The sequence below is a fragment of the Meles meles genome, chromosome 10 (genome assembly GCF_922984935.1).
Source record: "Meles meles chromosome 10, mMelMel3.1 paternal haplotype, whole genome shotgun sequence".
NCBI classification, from domain to species: domain Eukaryota; kingdom Metazoa; phylum Chordata; class Mammalia; order Carnivora; family Mustelidae; genus Meles; species Meles meles.
In genome coordinates, this window is record NC_060075.1 from 42,233,936 (window position 1) to 42,251,672 (window position 17,737).

At 51.8% G+C, this 17,737-nt stretch overlaps 1 protein-coding gene and 1 long non-coding RNA gene across 5 annotated transcripts in view; both read right to left on the bottom strand.

Annotated features, from left to right (window-relative positions):
- The window catches only part of LOC123951697, a 27,309-nt gene extending 20,798 nt beyond the window's left edge, over positions 1–6,511 (bottom strand). Inside the window, exons 1-3 of one of the 2 annotated variants that reach the window (XR_006820501.1) lie at positions 5,953–6,511; positions 4,577–4,677; positions 3,986–4,091 (exon numbers count right to left, since the gene is read on the bottom strand). This is a non-coding gene — a long non-coding RNA (uncharacterized LOC123951697). Of the gene's footprint in view, positions 1–3,985; positions 4,092–4,576 lie in introns of both variants that reach the window. The other variant, XR_006820500.1, reaches the window with a different exon arrangement.
- A 405-nt stretch (positions 6,512–6,916) lies between these two features.
- Positions 6,917–17,737, bottom strand: part of EEPD1 (endonuclease/exonuclease/phosphatase family domain containing 1) — a 109,910-nt gene continuing 99,089 nt past the window's right edge. For all 3 annotated transcript variants that reach the window (XM_046020588.1, XM_046020589.1, XM_046020587.1), the window contains exons 5-8: positions 16,235–16,369; positions 13,705–13,843; positions 9,131–9,325; positions 6,917–7,620 (exon numbers count right to left, since the gene is read on the bottom strand). In XM_046020588.1, the coding sequence (XP_045876544.1) occupies positions 7,421–7,620; positions 9,131–9,325; positions 13,705–13,843; positions 16,235–16,369 (669 nt within the window). In that variant the 3' untranslated portion in view covers positions 6,917–7,420. The remainder of the gene's footprint in view (positions 7,621–9,130; positions 9,326–13,704; positions 13,844–16,234; positions 16,370–17,737) is intronic.

Sequence of the window (17,737 nt, forward strand, 5' to 3'; positions counted from 1 at the left end):
CATGAAGCTTGGAAAAACAAGAAAACCAACTTCACTATTTGTGTGTGTGCTGGGTCCCAGACATCTTTTATGCATTTACAATCAATATGCAAAACTACTCTGCTTTCTTTTTAGTACAGGTTACTACACATATTTTTCTGTATTTTGATTTTTCCATTTAATATATATCAGATTATTCTAAGATATGAACTCTCTAAATAAAGTTATGAGGGTTTGTTCTTTTAAAAAATAAGTGAAATTTCAGGGGATGATAATTTCAAGAGATTATGGAATTCTGGAGATGATTTTTTACAATATGGGAATTAGGTAAACCTGAAAAAGTCCCAAACCCCATTTATGTCAAAGTTCTCAAGAGCAGCAAATACATGATTACCTCAGGTGTAAATATCTCAAATTTAGATAAATCAGATTATTTCCTTTGCCCTTTAAAAATAACCTCTATCATATTTACTGTACTCCCCTGGTTAATTACTGTGTTTCTCCTAGGAAATTAAGTATCTTGGATCTTACAGGTAAATGGGCCTTCCTGGATCTAGGAAGACCTAACTTTAGATTGAGTTATTTGAGTTCGAGGGAATTTGAGTGCTACTCCACAACTACCCACTAGAGGGACCATGAGCTCTTTTTTCCCCTTCTCTTCTGGCTCTTCCCTTTCCCTATTTTATTTCAGGCTGGAGGCCGTCTAGATTAGACTAATCTTGTGGGTTAATCCTTACAGCTAAACCCAGAACTACACTTTGACTTTAAGCCATCTAATTCTTCTAGGAAAGATATGTATATCCTTTCAAGAGCTCAAGAGAAGGACTTACTGAAGTCTGCAGTTCTATTCCAAAATCAGGTATCCTCTTGTGTTCAATTTTAACTCATTAACGAGTTTGCCATAAAAATTCCTTGAGTTAGGCTAAAAACCAATATACATACTCTGAGTATAAACATAGGAAGTGTACTATATGCTAAAGTATATTAAATACTATTTACAGTCTTGAGAGATATCTTCAATAACATTTCAATGTGTGTTTGAAACAAGAAAATCTATCAGTGAGATGAGAGTAATTTGAAATTTAGATACTCTTTTATCCTACCACAGCCTCCGAATACAAATACCTAAGACACTACTCAGTACAACCAGTGTTTTGCTTTTAGAGAAATAAGAGGACATATTGAGGAAAGACACCAGATCCTCTGGCCGAAGAGATTTCTCAGCTCGACAGCTAACCATGGCTCACAGACTGAGGTCCCCACTGTTTCTGGATCACAGGCAAAGCTAGGGAATTCACAACTTCTGACCTCAAGCCCTACAGTGCTTTGATGTACCACACCTCTAGGGTGATGCTAGGTCTTCTGTCCCACACTCCAGGTACCTGAAGGTTTGAAGGTACAATGCACCATCAAACCCTCTAAGCTTCTGGACTGTCTTCAGATGAAACACTGGAAAGCACACAGAGGCCTTCTCCTTCATGACCCCATACTCCCAGGTAACATACGTATGAACTGGGATTCCCAAGCACCGAGGTGTTTAGGGGTTAGATGAGTGACTAGATTTGTCAGGGAAAGCCTAGGCTTTGAGAGCATGAACATAACTGTATGTTATGTTGAGGATGGGAACTGGGGCCCTTGCCTCCAGGGTCCATCTGGAAGCTGCCTGCGAAGGCTCTCGGGTCTGATCCTCCCATATATTCACCAAGCCTAGCTGGCCTCAGCACTGAAACTACTCAGTGTGACTGCGGCCTGCATGCAGGCCCATGAGAACCCCCCCACCACCACCGTGTGGTAAACGTGAGAACATCAAACTTCTAAAAAGTTGTCCAGTAATTTAAAATTGAATAAGTAAGTTATGAAGAACGATGTTCAGAAAAATTCCGGAGGAAAGTTTGACAAATTCCTAGAGCTCCAGCTGTTAACCAAATAGTGAGGATTTACTCAATATTGGTCTTTGAAACTTGGTCTTGTGTTTGGTAATTAAAGTCATGAAAAGACCCTGGAGACATCAGCAAGCCCAGGGCTCAGACACTGAATCCAACAGTCACAGTAACAATGCTTCTGCTGCCTGTCAACTTTGAGCCTTCACTTGCATAGCTCCCGCTGATCTCCTACAGAGACTTGGTACTAGTCACAGTTACTGTCCCCACTGAATCTCTTCCCTAGTCATTAAAAGCCACACTGAAATCCTAATCAACTACCCTAATCAACATTTCTTCTTGATGTCCTATCTTTAGTATTATATATAGGAGGCTCAGGCACATTTCTAGGCACTTAAAGTCCTCCCTCAACACTGGTGTTTCTTAAAGGGTGAGACTCAGAGCACCTTCACTGATTCTGCTGGGCCACAGGCCAGACCTATCAGCGCTCCATTCTCCGACTCCCTGGGTTAGGGCTAAGGAAACTGCTTGCCAGAAAGCTCCTGGGTGATCCTTCCATGTACCAGAGTGGGAGGCCCACTGCCCCAGAAAGTGATTCTCCTTGTTCCACAACACAGTTAAAGCACTTTAGGACAAAAAGTAAAGGGAAGACCCGGGAAATGCAGTTCAGTGTGCCTGCTAGCTCCCAGCAAATCTGTGATATAGCTGGCCTCATCCTGGCTTTCCTCACTCACTGGCCTTGGGTTTTAGAGTTAGTGGTGGGGGAGTGGGGTGGATTTTTCTAGCCAGGAAAATTCATAGGATTCCTTAAAGCAGTGAACAGGGACAGTATCCTGTTGGCCCTTCTTTCCAGAGAAAACCGTCTCTGGGATCTCTGTTTAAAACCACCACCTCAGCCTCTCAGAGTCCAGAAGGAAGAAACTGCCACAGGAAACACAGTGGGCCTGGGCCCAGGGGCCAGACACCTTCCTCCAGCTGCAAAGTCGGGCTCTGTCCAAGGCCGTGGCTTCTATGCAATCACACAATGCCGGCCAATTGTGCTCACTCATCACAGTAAAACCTGAGTCCTTGCTGCTTGCATCCCGCACCCCCCCCCCCCCATACACTTAAATGTCTCACCATCATGGAGGTCAGCAGGGCGCCTAGGCATGTCCCTCTCCCAACACTGCCCATTGACTGGAGCCCAGCCCACTTAGCAGACACTAACTGTTAAACATCCCACAACCACAAGCACCAAGGGAAACCTGACTCATGTAGTTTGATCCCAGACTCGGGAAGGCACAAGCAGACCTGGAAGGTCTTCGGAAGCTTTGTCTCTCTCCCCCTTGTCCCTCCTTCCCTGGCCACTGGGAATGACTGCCACCCAAGGACATGGTGCTCTGGAGACAAAGCCCCTTTTCCTGTCTTTGAACTTCACTGCTCTAATGGGCCTGAACTGTCTATGTTACCAAACCCAACCGGGCCACAGGCACCCCTCAGAGAAAAAGGGTGGAGCTGGAAATAGCCTAGGAGGGAAAAGTCAGAGGTCCCAGCATGCTTCAGACCACCCCGTGACCTTCAAATCTTGTCCTGCCCCTGCACCCTTGGCCTGCAGTGGTGAGGGGACCTGCCTACCCCTGGCCCTCCCCCACCTGCTTTCCTCAGTCTGTGTGCTGCTGGGGTAAGACCAATGCCTAGGTCACCCTTGGCTACTCAGCTTCCCATGTGGTTTCCAGGAAGTTGGAAGACCCAGCAAAATCTCCCTGGCCTGTCCCTTTGCCGTTAGTCCCACCTGCCTTTGTCAAGGCCACTTATTTTCCACAGCCCTCTGTGTCTGCTCGACATGTCCCAGACCAACCGCCCTCCTTATCCCAGGGGAACCAGAGCCCGTCCTGTCTTCCCTTCTCAGTCCCTCAGCTCCTTCATCTGCAGGAGGAGCACGGACAGTAGAACCAAACTCACTGAACTCTTCTGAGGACTAAAGCAGTTACAAGTGCCGAGTGCTTGGGACAGTAAGGAGCCAGTAAGTGTGGGCAGGGATTATTTAGAAGCAAGAGCCAGTTTAAGATTACTGAGTGCTGCTGAAGCCATGAATTCCTTTCCTTTGCAAGCAGACCCCATGGCACTCTCACGCCATGGGCACTCACCTCCCAATCCCACAGACGGCGGAGACTCCGGCCAGGCGGGGTTCTTACTCACTCCGGTGGGACGGTATCTGCATGGGAGCATCCGGGGAGAACTCAACCCTTAGATCTAAAGAAACACAAAGAAGTAAAGAACATCTCTCTGGCTTTGGAAGAATGCGGCCCACTCTTGAGGGCCATATGCCCATTTTGCTTCCTTTGACTCTTCCGAGCAGTAGTGAGGGAGTCCTAGACTGGAGCCAATTATCTGTAGCACAGAAGGGCTTCTGTCTGTCCCCACCCCCCACCACTAAGTCTGGGGACAGTAAGGGATGGGGCTGGTGCAGCAGAATGGAGAGATGGTCCCCGGGGCCCTGTTGACTGGCTCCTGTGCAGAGAGAGGAGGGGAGCTCTTTGATCACAGCACCTCTGTGGGACAACGGTCATGAGAGGAAGGTTCCCCTGGGGCAGGAGAGGAAGGGCTGTGTTTGCCTGTGGTTCTCCAGGATAGAGGGACCCAGAGAGGACGGCAGAGCTTCCACTTGGCCCCTGGGACGTTGCGGGTCCCTAGCATCCCTAGCATGTAATTCCTTCACATCTCCTACCCGAACCCACCTGCCAGAAACCTTGTTGTGCATCAAGGCTTTTCCAACTGGGCTTTTCCTCTGGGCTTTTCCAACAAAATGGGTTTGCAGTAGGGCCCTTCTTGAAAAATCCTGGAAAGCAGGGGAAGGAAGAAAAGAATGGGGAGGGAAGGAAAGGAAGAATGGGATAGAAATGTCCCATCTGAGGACGGAACTGGGGATGGGGTGGCAGGAAAGTCTGGAGAAGGTGAGGATTTAGAAAGAGTCCAAGGGGTGGGGAGCAGAAAAAGTCCATCCAATGGACTGTGGTTCAGCAACAACAAGAAAAGAGCTCTTCAGGCCATGAAGAGACACAGAGGAACTGTAAATGCAGGTTGCTAAGACAAGCCAGCCGGAAAAGGCTACAGACTGACTGCAACTATATGGCCTTCTAGAAAGGCAAAACCAGGGAGACAGTAGAAGGACCAGCGGTTGCCAGGGAGACGTGGGGCAGGGTGGGGGCAGGTCATGAACAGGCAGAGCACAGAGGATTTTTAGGTCAGAGAAAAGTGGACATATGTCTTTATGCATTTGCTGAAACTCATGGAATGTACAAAGAGTGAAACTTAAACTATGGATTTCAGTTAATAATAACGTATCAGTCCTGGTTCCTCAGTGGTAGCGAGTACACCACACTAATGCTAACAACAGGAAAACTACCGCATGGCGAGTATGGGAACTCTGTGCTCTCTGCTCTGGTTTCCTACCAACCTAAAACCACTCCTGAAAATAACATTAATTAAAGACGGCAAAAACAAGAAAAAAAGCAAAGCAAAATAAAACCCAAGTCAAAACCATCCCCCCTAAAGCAAAAACCAAGAAGGCTGCAGCTAGAACAGCAGCTCCCTCTGTAGACAGGCCTGCCCTGCTGCAGGCAGTGCTCCCTCCCTGCAGACAGGCCTTCCAAGCAACTGCTTGAATGTGAGGAGCCAAAGCCAGGACCTCCTCTGTGTCTGAGATGTGGCTGCTGCCTTCCACTCCACGCCCCCTCCCTCCCTGCCTCAAATGGAGTGACCTTCAGTAAAGTCATTTAATTGGATTTCTTTTCCCTTACTCTCACGTAGGACTTGTCTTTCCATAGTTCTGGTGCAAAAGCCAATCTGGCCAAAACGATTTGGGGCAGTTGGCTGGCGAATGCTGGTGAAGTCTGCTCTTTAGATGAGGCACCCAAAAATGGCCTGCTTTGCTGGGAAGCACCCTTTCCTCCCTGCCATCACTTTCCTTCTAACTTGAGTGCTTTTGGTCCAGGCTCATTCATGTCTCCAGTGGCACAGTCTGAGCCCAAGAGAGAGATACCTCTCACCACCCCCACCACTGGAGTTGGTCCCTCGGAGAGGCCCGGCCGAAGCCCAGGCACCCCCAGAGTACCTGGACGACTTCCTTCCTGGGCCCACGATCAGGGACGCTCCTTGCAGCCGGCTGGTCCAAAAGACGGTCGTTGGTGGAAATAGGCGTCTGTCACTGCATCTGGCCCCAGCCCCAGCCACTGGGTTCACACTGTGTGGTGACAACAGTTTCTGGGTACTGGTCCACACTGGGTTTTCACCGTGGAGGGAGGAATAAACCCTCGGCTTCCGTGGTGACCTGGAACAACTCATCATCTAGACTCAGGACTCACACATGCGCTATCAGGGCTGCTGCCTTCACGGCATTGGTGCTCCCAAGCACAGTCTGGACATGTGGGCACGGGCTCTTGGGCTGGGTTTGAACCCCATCTACTTACCAGTTATGTGACCTGCAGGAGGTTAAGTGCTCTAAGCCTCGGTTTCTTTGGAAATGGGTGTTATAATCTGGTCTCACAGGAGACCTAAGGGAGAACCATGCCAGCGAAGGAAGGGATACCTTGTGGCTGTTAACATGGGCTCGTCTCCCTGCCCCCTCCCCCAACCCCCACAAAAATGAAGCCCCCCTTAACACACCCAGGCTTAGCTTCCTGTGGATCTAGAATCAACAGAGAGTCCTCGGAATCACCGGAATCACCGTAGGGCGGCTCTGGGCTAGGAACCGGACTGAAAATTGAAGTGGGTGGGGAGGGAGGGAGGAGATAGGATCATTCTGGAATACTTGCCCAGCGCAGGGAACCAACACTGAATGGCCAGACACACAAATGGCGCTCAGGGGTCAGAAGACAGAGAACAGGCTGGGAGGGAGGAGGTCACAGGAAGATTTTATAGTAAACTCAGGAGGTCGACAGGGGTGTGGGAGGCATCTCTGCGAAGTAGGGGGTGTAAACAAGCCGTTGCCTGGACCACAGCCTCACAGAGGTGCCGGAACTGGGCACAAAACACCCACAGGTGGGGGGCCCACCCCCGGGATGCTCACTGCAACCAGGCACATTCATCTCTGTTTATTTTTTCAAAACAAAACTAAAAATCACCACTCAAAATATCTGAGAAGAGTGCTCAGCTCAGTCACAGTTAAAAGCTTTATGCAATCTGCGGCCAGAGCATCATGGACCGGTGGTCAGAGACGAGTGCTTCTGGCACGGCTCAGACCCGGCCTAGCAGCCTGAGACCACCCTCTCCGGCCCCATCAGCCCTGTCACAGTTCTGTGCACGCCGCTACCCAGGGGCAGCGGCTGGCTGGCCTGTGTCTGCGGGGGTGGATGGCATCCCCAGGTTACAAGACATCTCGGTCCCCCACTGTGCTTCTGGTGGGACCTCCCCCATGAGAGATCCAAGAACGTCCACAGAGAAGGCAGGCAGGTGGAGGCCCAGGGGCTAGTGTTGCCAGGCCCAAGACCATGGCGCATTTCCGGCTCTGCGTCTTCACCTGGAAGGGTGGGTTCCCCTGCCTGGGCCTCCAGACTCAGAGGTGGAGACATCTATGGGTGCTGTCATCGCTCGTGCTTAACGTTGGCTTCACTTCGCTCCAAGCTGACCCCGTTGCCGTTCCGAGGGGCTTCCTTCTTGTTCCAATCCTTTTCGGCATAAAACTCAGCGAGCACAGGGCAGTGCTCAGAAGCCACTCCGCCCCAGGACCAGTTATCGGGAATCCAAGGGTTCGTGAGGCCTTCTCTCACTACGGCCCAGTGACCTGGAGGGAGAGGGAAGAGAGACCCCAGGATCAGGCCTGGGCCTGGCTGGGGCCACGGACCAGCAGGTGGAGACCTCTGCTGCAGCTGGGAGCCAGGATGCCCTATCAATACCCCTCAGACACTCAGCTTGCCGGTGCAAACAACAGGTTTCACCCAATCTGCTCTTCTGGACAAGCGAGGGCTTACTGTGTAGGCACTGAAGTCCCCCGGAGGCTGGGCCTCCCACTCACTGCCATACCCATCTGCCTATGGTTGACCTCCTCCTCACCATACACCTCTTCTAATCTGTGCAATAAGAATAAATATCTGAGGCAGGGTCAAATGTCTCTCAAAGACGTGATCTCTCATTGCAGTTTTGATTTGCATTTCCCTGACGATGAGTGATGTTGAGTGTCTTCTCATGTACACAGTGACATTTTTTTCCAAAGAAGTCCTACAAATTGCCTATTCAGTTCTTTCACTCCTCCCTGAGTTTCTAGAACTTCACAGCAAGGAGACCGATGAAATCATTTCCAACTTCCTTCTGGCCCTGTGTTCTCTTTTGATGAGTGCATGCCCTCCTGGCAGCCTGGGGCCAGCCTCTAGAGAGCAGCGCCTTTCCGCAAACCATGTTGGATGATCGCCACTCCCCTTTATCCTGCATTCCCGCCCCCAACACAGTCCAACGGGAAACCAGCACCCAGACAGAGGTGCAAGAAGCTGGTGACGCAGCCTGGGCTGGAAATTCTGCTGAGGAGCTCAGTGCTGGCTGCCCACGAGGTGCTCCCAGGCCAACTCCAGAAAGTGCTTTCACAGATTTTAAATGTCTCACTGAAGTAGAATATGAATAACATGCTGGGACTTAGCAAAGCGGCCAGGCAGGATGGAGAACCACAGTTCCTGTTGTTCATCAAAAGACACTGCCTGTCACTGCCCTGTTTCTGACTAATATTTCCTGGCCCACAGTCTGCTTGGCAGGCTACTGGTTTGGGGGATCCTGGGGCTGCTTTCCTGCGCTGAGATTACCCACCGCACCCCGGTCCTCGTGCGGTCCGGGTAAAGCATGTCTCACCTTCTACCACAATGCTCTGAGACGTGTCCGCTCATCCTCAACAGCGGCTCGTTGGGGCACCGACAGCATGTCAGGAAACCACAGGCCACAACAAGGTGCCTGAATGTGAGGAGGCTTGAGGAATGCTTGCTAAGCAACCAAGCGTCCTTAAAATTAGAGTAAGCTATGGGCTCCTCTCAGAACTGGTCCTCTGCTGGCCTATAACTAGGTTTGACCCTGCTGAAGATCAGTGAATGCCTTTTCACCATTTTTCATAGCCCCCCTTCACTCCTCAGAGTGGCTGTTTGAATGATGGTTACAGAGGAGCCTAAATCATATATAATCCTGTAAATCACCCACAGAGGACATAGGAGAACTCCCGACTAGAGTCATCAAACCAAAGGATCTGTGATGATCAGTTTGGACAAGTCTGTCTTACAACATTTCTGAGGAGAAAGACCGAGGGACTTCTGCTTTACCTGTGAAGACCTTCTTTAAGCTTTTACTGATCCAGATGTTGTCCAGAGACTTTGAGCCTTGGGGATTCTTGGTGCTGATGTTGGTGAAGGTGTGCGCAGGGACCAGGTGGTAGAACTTTTCTTTCCTCAAGATATCACAGTCACTGCTCTCGGGACCCTGGCCAAAGTCCCCTAAAACAATCATGTCTTTTTCTCCTGCAGGTGGAAAGAAGGAGAAGCAGGCATTTAAGAGGTGCTGGAAGGTCAACCCAAAACTGATCACAGCCCACAAAGTGGGATCTTGATTCTCTGATTGGACTCCCCAGGGTCAGGAGTACATCTATCTGGTTCTCATTCTTCCAATTTTTCTACATACCTTGTGCAACCAACAAACCAAAAAAAAAAAAATAATAATAAATAAATAAATAAATAAAACAAAAAAACAAAACTCCAACATGCCCACAAGACTTTAAGAGCAGGTTAGTAACACATCTGGAAAAGGGGAGCTGGAGGATGCAGAGATCACCCCTGTTCCAGCTCATGTGTTCCAAATCTCGTGGCAGGAAAAAGCCTGAGAGTCTTGACTGGATATTTCATAAGAGCTTGACAAACGTTCATTGGGCGCAGTGGGGAAAACCGTGCAAAGATACAAGATGGTGGCCATCTACAAGTCAAGGAGAGAGGCCCCAGGAGAAGCCACCCCTGCCCATACCTTGTTCTCAGACTTCCAGCCTCCGGGACTGTGAGGAAATAAACTTCTATTGTCTAAGCCACCCAGACTGCTGTATTTTGTTATGGCAGCCCTAACCGACTAATACAGGGCCAGAGTGGAAATGTTTTCTCTTTAGAGTATTTTCAACATTTCAACCATTGTTTGATGTACACTAGAGTAAGTGGAATCATCACAAAGTACTTCCCTCATGAAGCAGACATTCTGAGAAGACACTGGACCCCAGCTAGGCTCTTGGATTCCCATAATCTCTGCCTAACCATCACTTCCTGACTCCAGGTTCCCTCAGGGAAGCCACATTATTGGAGGAGCAGGGTTCCCATCCTAACTCGCAAGGAAGGCTTTGAGGAAAGCAGTTCATGAATGAGAGCCAAAGGTATCTGAGACAGCAAATTTTTTTCTTGAATGCGACTATGTTGCAGCAGTAATGGCTAGAGGCAAAGAAATCTGAAGTGAAATGACACAAGCCACCAGCAGAGGGCACTTGGGCACTGAAGTGGTCACCCCCACCACTGGAGGCCAAGGGGAAGGAAGACAGTCCTGTGGCCCCACTGTGTGACTGTACCTCCACGCCACATCTCAATAACCTTGGTGCCCAGAGCAGGGCAAGCTCTCGCTGTCTTGAGAAATCAGTGCCAACCTCAACAGGAAAGCAGACCTGAGAACTCTTACCCGACCATCTAATGCCCATCCAGGAGTCCTCACCTGGCACGGGGCCCTCTTCATAGGTAAGGAGCTAAGTCTCTGAGACGCTGAATGGCTCGCTCCAATGCATCAGACCAGCCCTCAAGTCCCAGGCTCTTCGCAAAGCGCTAGAACAGCAGAGCCACAGGGACACGGGTGGTTGCTCGTCACAAAATCCCCCGTGCCTGGAACAGGGCCTGCTGCCTGGCATACAGTCGATAAACATGTATGCAATGAACTCATGAATGAGGCGTGAGGAAAACCCCAGAATGCAGATGGACTCTTTGAAAGGAAAGAACGATGCTGTATTTATTAAATAACAAGAAAAACTGAAGGTTATGAGAATGGAGGCAGAACATTCCATACAATGGGAAGTTTTCACTGGGATGCACACCTGAAGAAGTCTGGGCCAAAAAAGGCAATTCTGAAACGAGGTGAGATGCTGGTGTCAAAGGTCAAAAAACCCAGCTCTGTGTAATTTCAAGAATGAAAATAACAGCTCCTTTTCTGAATGGGCACATCTGGGTCCCCCACGACTTATCTACTTTCCATTAAATTGGTGGCACTGAGGACATCAACATGGTCCTTGCCTCTGAGGAGGCCTGAACCCTCCTAGAACACCATTCACCTGGGGTGCCCGGGGGTGCGCTCCTTAGTTCCCAGGAAAGAGGGGAGAATGCTTGGGGCTGATTTCCTCAGAGAGTGCCAGATTTGCAGAATGCCAGGGGCAACAGCAGGAGCTGGTCCCCACTGAGGGATGGTCCAACCCAGACGCCAGGCATTACCGCGCACTGTGTTTCACTCTAGCAGAGTTCACAGAGTAAGCCCCAGGGGGTCTGAAAGAAGAACACTCCATCAGAGGCCTGGCACACATGCTCATGTCAACCAGACACACATTCCAGACAAAGGCAGAAAGGCCCAGAGTTTGCTAATCAAATCACTTCTGTTTGCTCTGATGCAAGGCTGTGGAATAAAAAGCTTCGTCTTTGTTTTAGCTCCGCCACCTCTGCTAATAATGGATTTGGCCCTGCACCTGGGGCAGGCTGGAAGGCTTCCAGAACCCTTGGGTCTGCTGGGTCACCCGCTGCTCACTGGATATCAGTTAGAAACACAAGGGCGCTGGGAACAGGAGTCACTGTCCATACCTGGACAAGCCAAGGTGAGCCAGGCTGTAGGTCAACAGTACCCTTGGCAACTTGGTACAATGACCTGCTCACTCTCTAGGTGTCAAAAAGAAGCAGTGAGATGTTACCAGAGAAGTTAGGAACCAGAATTTCCCCTTTCTGCTTCTACATACAGGCAAAGAAGGGCTTGAGGTGGAGAATGATAGAAACGTCCACAGATTTTAAAAGCTATCACGTCATCCTTTTAATAGGTTAGAAACCAGCTGTGCATGAACAATTTCCCACAGGGACGCTTCTTTGATGGGGTATCTTGGCTTAAACTTTTTTTTTTTTTTTTTAGCCCCCCAAACTCCTAAGTTAAATAGAATGTTGGCCACAGCACATCCTGGTTCAAATGTAAGTTGTCTATCAATGTTCAGAGCAGCATTCCTCACAACAGCCAAAAGATTGAAACTGCCCAGGGATCCATCAGCCAGCAAGTGGATAAATGAAATTCAGTACAGACAGACAATAGAATAAATAGTATCCGGCCTGAAAAAGGAAGGAAACTCTGACACGGACTACACCATGGATGAACCACAAAGACCTAATGTGAGCGAAACCAGTCAGAGAAGGACAAACACTGCCCAATTCCAACTAAGTGGAGGTACCTGGTGTAGCCGAATTCAGAGCCAGGAAGGAGAAGGGTGGTCACCAGGGACTGAGGACGGGGAGCTCATGCTGAATGGGCAGAGTTTCAGTTTGGAAAGAAGAAAATGTTCTGCAGACGGATGGAGGGCGTGGTTGTAAGACCATGTAAATGAATTTAACACCACGGAACCGTACACTTAAAAATGGTGAAGACAGGGGTGCCTGGGTGGCTCAGTGGGTTAAAGCCTCTGCCTTCGGCTCAGGTCGTGATCCCAGGGTCCTGGGATCGAGCCTCGCATCGGGCTCTCTGCTCTGCAGGGAGCCTGCTTCCTCCTCTCTCTCTGCCTTGCCTCTCTGCCTGTCAAATAAATAAAGTCTTTAAAAAAAATGGTGAAGACGGTCAATGTCATGTCGGATATACTTTACTACAACCAAGACACCTTTTTAAGATGCAATTTATAATGTGACCTAATTATTTTTATAGCCAGATGTTCGTGAATCACCCATGTGAGGGGCCGATCTAGCATGCAATAGGCTTAGAAAACTAGAGAATATCGGTGAGCATGGAAGAGAATTCCAGAACTCTAGCCAGAAACCCTCACCTAGAGAAGGGCAGGGCTCTGAAGAACCCCACCAAGCTGACAAGAGCCCAGTCTTCGCAGCAGCGTCAACGTTTCCTTCCCGGTAAACCCTGCACACAAGAACTTTAAGGCTGGGCCAGAGCCTGGACCCAGAGAACCGACTCCCTCCTGAAGTTCTGCTCTTCTCAGGGTTCTGGTATCTTCTGAGTCAGTTCCGGCCCACTGAGCCCCTACTATGTGCCTGATTCATCCACAGACAGTCACTGTGCCCACCAGGCACCACTGGGAGGTGAGGACCGGCCATCCCCAACCAGACAGGCTTCAAGTGGTGTGGGGGGCTTGTCCAGGTCCTACACTATGAAGGAGCAAAGATGAACAACCAGATTTCCTGAGAGTACCAGGGCTCCTTCAGGGTCACCTGCATCCCACCAGGAAGAAAAAGCCTACTTGTGCTGATCAGGACTTCCCTGGTCCCCTGTCACCCATGGTCTCTCTCTCTCACAAGACGAGCACGTGCAAATCTGCAGGGGGCACCTCCACAGGGACAGCTGAACCAGGAGGGCTGGTCACGAGGGAAGGTATCCTCCCTTCCTCCCCCCACAATCTTTCCTTCAAAGGGAGGCTAGAAGGGCCCCAAAGCTGATACCACAGGACATGTGTGGTAGACCCGCTGAGACAGATGTCACCATGCCCAGGGATGGCGGTCTTCTGTGCCCTCAGGATACACCACTGCCGACAGCCGGGTCAGCTTAAGGGATGGGAGAGATGCTTGGAAGAGGCCACTCCGTGCCTGCCCTTCAGAAGTGGGAGCTGTGGGCTCAGTCACGGAGAAAGAGCATTTCCTACCTTTCAGGGTTTCCTGCAACGTCTGCACAAAGCTGGCCAAGCGGTGGCTGTCACTATGATTCCTGCTCGGATTCTCACTCCCCGGCAGGATCAAGGCCGCCAGGTGAAGGTTTACAAGGGTCAAGTCGTTACTTCCCACCTGAGGCGAGAGGAGACAAAGTAGCAGGCATAGGCTTAGACGTCCCTGTTTCCTGTGTTCGTGACTCCCCGCTTATCGAGAGCTTCTTGCACCATGCCGACAACGGCGAACGCAGACCAGGCTGGCTTACACCCCAAGGGTTAAGGTGGCTCTGGGTTGGATTTTTTTTTCTGAGGCACCCGGAGGACCGAAACCTATCTTGTTCAATCAGTCCATCCCCTCCACCCCCTACATCACATCCCCTACTCCAACTGAGGGTCTGGAAAACCAGGCACATCTGGAAATGTTAGGTTTGGGTTTTTGTTTTTTTCCTCCTAAGCAACGACAGAGAAGGAGGCGGCAGCTGTTCTAGCAGCTGGTTGTTAACCAAGACTGGGTTCGTACCCTCTAGGGCAGGCCGAGGTCCCTCTGCCAGGACCCTCTTCTGGGACCCACTTCCTTCCTCAGCCCACCCACCCCTCTGCCTTCTTTTCCCTCCAGAGACGGCTCTGCCCTGACGCTCGCTTTCACTGGATTTCAGATGTGTCACATGCGGAAGGTGGCTGAACCTCGGCAGCACAGGCTATGCCCAGTCTGCACCCCCAGGGCGCGTGCCGCGGCGGGCAGGTGCACCCCAGGGTGCGTGCCGCGGCGGGCAGGCGCACCCCAGGGTGCGTGCTGCAGCGGGCAGGTACAGGAACATGCAGTCAGGGCTGGTCTCCTGAGTATGGCAGCACTGCTCAGCTGCCCTTCCGTTTGGCAATCCCGCCCTTCCGTTTGTCATGGCAACAAACACTAAACACTGCTGGGGAGGACGGGGGTGTAGGGGGAGCCCCCACGAAGTGCAGTTTCATCTTACACATGTGACCCTAGTTTGCCCACCACCCCCAGCCTGGACCGCTCTCAGCAGCGGTGGTTCTGACCACAGAGGAAGCACCGTGAGGCCACAGGCTGGGAAATCCAGCCTGGAGGGGGGCTGAAGGCCTGTCTACGCACTTTAAAGGATCTGGGCCAGCAAAGGAGGACACGGTAGCATTTTCTCGTCGGCCACTAGAAGCAGCCAGCCTGTGAGCGACACTGGTTGGTCCGGCTGTGGCCTTGTCAGGTCAGAGCAAGCATCACCACTTTATGTAAATGAGAAACCCAGTGTGGTGTGAGGGGGACCTAAAGATGGGAAGTGGCTGATTTTCCACCTCAGTCTCCTAAGCACAACCTGCAGACGCCCCAGGTGTGTGTGCACGCACAGAACCCCAACAGCCTTGCAGCCAAGGGCAGGAGCTAGGGCTAGAACCCCCAACAGAGCCAACACGGTGCCCCAAACATGGGCTGCCCCAGCCGGAGGCTACCAGAGACCACGCTGTGGCTGGAGGGAAGGCTCAGGCTCCAGAGCCCCTGTGGAGCACACAGAAGAGGGAGGGGGTGGTTCTCAAACACCCAGCAGTGTCTTGCTAGGCTCTGTGCCGGGGGCCAACTCCCGCCCTGCCCTGTGATTTCACCGGGAAGTGCCAGGGGGACCAGGTCAGCTGAGTGCCGACTGGGTGACCTGCCGGCTGCTGGCCTCTTCTTCCTCCTTGTGCCCAGCATCTCAGTGTTCGCTGTTCAGGTACACTCCCCAGGGATGGGGGGGGTGGTGGTGTCAGAGAGAGCCCTCAGATCAGTCTCCCTGCTGCTCCCCCTGTTCTCCCTGACCCCACAGCCCAGAAGCTCCTTTAGAATCCACTCTGAACCCAATGACCCCTTGAAGGTGAGCCCCTTCCCCATAGTCAGGAGAAAGGGTCCCCAGACAAGCGCTGCTGTCCTCTAATCCAGTGATTTCCAAATGTCAGAGAGATGAAGAAGCCCTAAAGGTGTCTTTGAAAAATGGGCCATCCCAGGCCCTATCCCAGAAATTCCGTGTGTTTGGGGTGGGGTCCAGGAACCCCTGAATTTTTTAAGGATTTTATTTATTTGACAGAGGGATGGAGAGAGAGTGCAAGTAGGCAGAGCAGCAGATAGACTGAGAGGGAGAGGGAAAGGCAGGCTCTCTACTGAGCAGGGAGCCTGATGTGGGGCTCAATCCCAGGACTCTGGGATCATGACCTGAGCCAAAGGCAGCTGCTTAACTGACTGAGCCCCCCAGGTGCCCCAGGAATCCCTGATTTTAAGAAAATCTCCCCAGGTGATTCGGATGTGTGTTAGGTTTGGGAGCCAGTGGCCTGCTCTCCTTCCTGCCTAGATGCCAGAGTTGTCAGAGTCCCCCAGAATCCTCTTCATTCCTGCCCTGGGCAGGTTGATCAGCTAAGCGAACCCCAAGAGTATGTGCTGACCTGACCCTGGGACAGAGTAAATGAGGCTGCTCTGGATCACAGTTTAGAACGGGACCCCCCCCCACCCCATTTTAGAAATAGACCTTCACAGCAACACAAATGGTACCTTGAACCGTGCAAGGTACGGGCTGGGCCCCAGCGGCTTCCCGTGCCCATTACCAGGCGAATTTTCCTGCGAGCTGGCGTCTCTCAGCTCCACACCAGCCGTGGCATCCCACAGGAATCCAGAAAACCCAGCCCCCTGCAGGAGAAGAGAAGGCATCACTTAGTTTGGAGACCTGTCTCTTTCATGGCAGGGCTCAGCCCCAACCTGGGGGAAGAGGCAGGAGAAGCAGGGAAGAGGCAGGGGGACTCTGCACTGGGTCCTAAGATCATATGTGCAGGGACTGTCTCTGAAACACAAGCATAGGCCAAAAGCCACAGCGTGTTCCTCCCTGCCCGCTGCCCCAGATTTCCCATGCTGCCAAATTGTTTTACGTGTAGCCGGGGCAGGGCGGGGGGTGGGGGGCTCTTATCTTTTGGGGAGTGAAGGAAGGGGAAGCCCCGACAAGCAGAAAGTCATCCTCCTAATCATCACAACCCATGAGATGGACACTCGTACCCCTCTCCACCAGGCAGGGACTCAGCTGCTCAGAGAGGTGAAGTAACTTCCCTAAAATCCCACAGCCGGTAAACAGCAATGTGGAGAATGAAGCAGAAGACTCCAAAGGGCGGACTTTGGTTACTGATGAGCTGCAGCTTCCCACCACCAGTACCTGGCACCTCGTGGATCCTCCATAAATACCTGCTGGGTGGATGGAGGTCAGCGCTAGGGGTCCCCACGATTCAGAACCGGTCAAGGGCATTCTGCGGGTGGACAGGGCCCACACAGGGGCCTGCAGCCCCGGGATGGAGCCCTGTGAGGGTCAGCGAGGGGGTGGCAGGAGTGTCCTGGGGTCTGGTGCTAACCGCCGCCCTCTCTGGCTGTAGATGGGCCATTGTCAGTCTGTCTGCTTGTCGCTGCTGTCCCTTCTGGAAAGAGGGAAACGCTTCCTCTCCCCACTCCACCCCAGCACCTGAAGGCTCTGCTGCTGGAGGAGATCGGAGATGGGCAGTAGGATCTGTGGCATCGCTGGAGGGGCCGGCAACACTTACTGCTGAAGGAGACCCTGCACAGCGTACGTGGCCTCTGCTGAGTCCCCGGCACCGCATGGTCCCAGCGCCATGCTTTGCGGGGCTCTGCACCTCCACTAGCCCAACTTGAGGTGAGGAGGGAAGGAATCAACAGGGACCCGGGTTCTGCACACTGTGCACGTTGAGATTTAGAACCGCAGGCCTGCCTGCCCCCTGGAGAGAGCCCTAGTTTAAGAACTGGATGACCTGGATCTCAGGGCCACCCGTGTCACTCCACCGTGGGGCCAGGGAGCCCTCTGTTTTCTAAACGTGTCTCCTTGGGTATACAGTGACAGAAATGGCATTTGCCCCTTCTGCTGTGGAGGGTCGTCTTCCCATCTACCGATCCCCAAACAAGGTAGGACACAGGTGCTCAGCCCTGTCTCAGACCCTCTCGTGGCTCCCGGTGCTCCCTAGCCCCTGCCTGAGGAACCCACCAGCCAGACACCTGCCTGTT